Here is a 2620-nt window from a genome sequence, read left to right on the forward strand (position 1 = left end):
CTCCTGTTGTATTTTATAAAGCAAAGCTCGTATAAAATTATACGTTCCTGTCATGCACGTGAACGCGTTCACGCTTAATAAGTTATAGTTTTTTGGTGTGATGAGTAGCGAATACCTGATGACAAACAATCTGTAAGACTTTTTCTTTTTGTTTAAAATGATCTACGTATTTTCACGAGGAGAGTAATATCATTCAAATAATACCTAGACCATATAGCGCCAGTAATCATCAGACTTGCAGTTTGGTAAAGAGAAATTGTTTCTGGGGGACGATTCATATCTCCTAATCCTGCTATCACCAAACCCCATTTAAATGTAGGTGCCCAAAAGAATATAGTAGTTGGTCCTACGTTAAAAAACAGTATTTAGAATAAATTGAACTATCGTGAACTGTTGAATTGTGAAGAATTTTTCTTAACCTGCAGGGTGTAAGAACAGTGGACGAACTTTCGCTGGGAGAAGGTAAGATATTTGTAACATTAACCGTTGGTAAACGCTTTGCTTCTCTGGCGAAGACATCGTGTGATGATAATTAATTTTTACCTATTTGATCGTAAAATCAAATTAAGTTTGTTAAAGAGAGAAAAAAAACAATGTATGGAGAAGCTTCGACTATGTTATATTGACGTATGATTATGCCTAGTGATGTTAGTAAATGATGTTAATAAATAAAAGCAGACCAACGTATTAATACAATTAATGAATTAATTAAGATTGAGATGTCAGTTATTTTAGTATCGATTGAGATATTAGTTACTTTATAACTACGTTTGTGATTGCTGTTTAAATTGTGCTATTTAAGTATTAAATTAATATTTATTTAACAAAATAATTTTTATTTATTTAAAATAATTCATAAATAAATAATTAAATAAATAAAAATTATTTATAATTTATTAATTATAAAAATTATAATTTATTAATTACAAAGATTAAATATTATATTGATATTTATTTAACAAATGTTAATTAACAAAAATTCTATCATTGAAGGAAAGAAATTCAATATAAATCGTAAAACCTGAAAAAGATTGATTCTGCTTAAGAATATTGAAATATTTATTTCGTTAAGAGTAATTCGTAGGAATTTTGTGCATTAAAACAAATGATACTACTTTTTTTTTTTAGTGACTTTTTGATTGCGATTCGAAAATTTTTCATTTTGTACTGCGTACACGGCGTTATAACCCATTTTGACTTAATGAAAAATTCAAAATTATATCATCAAAAATATAATTCATCGTGTTTGAAAAGGATTTTTACGAATGTCCAAACTACTAATACATAACTGGACATTATTTCAATTCTATTTAAAATGAATTGTTGCAGTGTAACGCAAGGAGCATGGAACGATCTGGAGGAAATGAAATATTTGCTTTGCGCCATCGAGTGCTGGTACGTTTATTTTTCTAGATAGAAAAAGAATTAAATTTTTTTTTACAATGATAAGGATAAATATTTTTTTTCGCAATGGTAAAGAACAATTTTCTTGCTATTAAAATAAATGTAAAAAAGAATATAATGTGAAAAGAAATTACGTGTTACTTCTGAAGATAATTTGTGCCCTTTAAAAATTTTAACTTGAATTTTTAACTTTTAACGCGACGTGTTGTGAATAAAAATTTGCAAATTTTATGTGGTCTTATATCTTTGTTACTTGCGTCATTCATTCCTGTATTGTTGCATTTTACAAAACACTTATTCGTGTAATATTGTAATAACGGATTGCACAAGAATATACAGATAATAAAAAAACACAAAACATTCAATATGAAGCAATACAAATACACAAATGAAACAAATATGTGTAAAACAATAGAAACAATATTTCATTTGATATGAATTTCTGTCAAAGTGAATTTTTAATAGCAGCATTTACTTGATTGAGATTTTAATAGAGAAACCCCTGAGGAACTGAGATTGACATTGATATGATTGACATTTTTCGAATTTTTTACAGCAAGTGCCCTAGTGTACTACCTCCACCGACGTGTTCTATTATACTACCACCGAGAATCGAGGAACTGTGTCCTGTTGTTCCTCCCCAAAGACCCTGTTGTCCGCCTCCTCGTTGTCCACCAACTCCTTCTTGTCCACAATCACGACCTTGTCCACCATCTCCTCCTTGTTGTACGCCATCGCCTCTTTGTTGCAAAATACCTATAGTTCCTGGTCCTGCTTGCTTCCCGCCATCAATATGTGCTCCACTTCCATCGAGATCCTGTTGTCTACCTTCTCCATTGCCTTGCTACCCAAGTGAGCTGTTCGCTCGACATGTCATTGTCAATAAACCGACTGATCTTGGCGAATTGAATCCTTACTAGAATTTACTGGTCGAGGCGTATAAAGCCGATATAATGTGGATTGTTTCAATAGAAATTTGGCAAATAAGATTTTATAATTTTATGCAGAAAATTATAAAATGAGAAATGATTTTCATTAATTTATTATTTTTATACCATTTATGAAGAATAAAACTTGGGATAAAGTAAACTTTGCCTTGGGTCCAAGTCATTTGCAAATGATCTCTTGCCCGAGTTATTTGAGAATTGATTATGCCCTTCGATGATCTGACCATACCAACTAAAAGTTAAAAATATGAATTTAATATTGTATCTAC

The 2620-nt window shown here is 30.4% G+C and overlaps 2 protein-coding genes across 2 annotated transcripts; one reads left to right on the forward strand and one right to left on the reverse strand.

The window, feature by feature from the left end:
- Positions 1–3: 3 nt before the first annotated feature.
- Positions 4–519, reverse strand: LOC122527451 (mitochondrial pyruvate carrier 2-like; the record flags this gene model as incomplete). Its single annotated transcript, XM_043651659.1, has 3 exons — positions 420–519; positions 205–346; positions 4–115 (listed from the first exon to the last, which is right to left on the reverse strand). Coding segments are annotated over exons 1-3 (354 nt in total), but the record flags the coding sequence as incomplete, so codon positions are not given.
- Positions 520–1315: 796 nt separating this feature from the next.
- LOC122527448 (small proline-rich protein 2B-like) lies at positions 1316–2324 on the forward strand. The gene is made up of 2 exons (XM_043651655.1): positions 1316–1395; positions 1961–2324. The coding sequence occupies exons 1-2, from the start codon at positions 1316–1318 to the stop codon at positions 2322–2324; spliced, it is 444 nt and encodes a 147-aa protein (XP_043507590.1).
- Positions 2325–2620: the final 296 nt, after the last annotated feature.

The sequence above is a fragment of the Frieseomelitta varia genome, unplaced genomic scaffold (assembly GCF_011392965.1).
Source record: "Frieseomelitta varia isolate USP_RPSP 00005682 unplaced genomic scaffold, Fvar_1.2 scaffold_218, whole genome shotgun sequence".
In the NCBI taxonomy this organism is placed as follows: Eukaryota; Metazoa; Arthropoda; class Insecta; order Hymenoptera; family Apidae; genus Frieseomelitta; species Frieseomelitta varia.

Bases quoted from the DNA above. Each gene is read 5' to 3' on its own strand.
- LOC122527448 (XM_043651655.1), top strand. From the start codon at position 1,316: ATGAATTGTTGCAGTGTAACGCAAGGAGCATGGAACGATCTGGAGGAA. The intron at 1,396-1,960 runs GTACGTTTATTT...AATTTTTTACAG, and splicing joins CTTTGCGCCATCGAGTGCTG to CAAGTGCCCTAGTGTACTAC.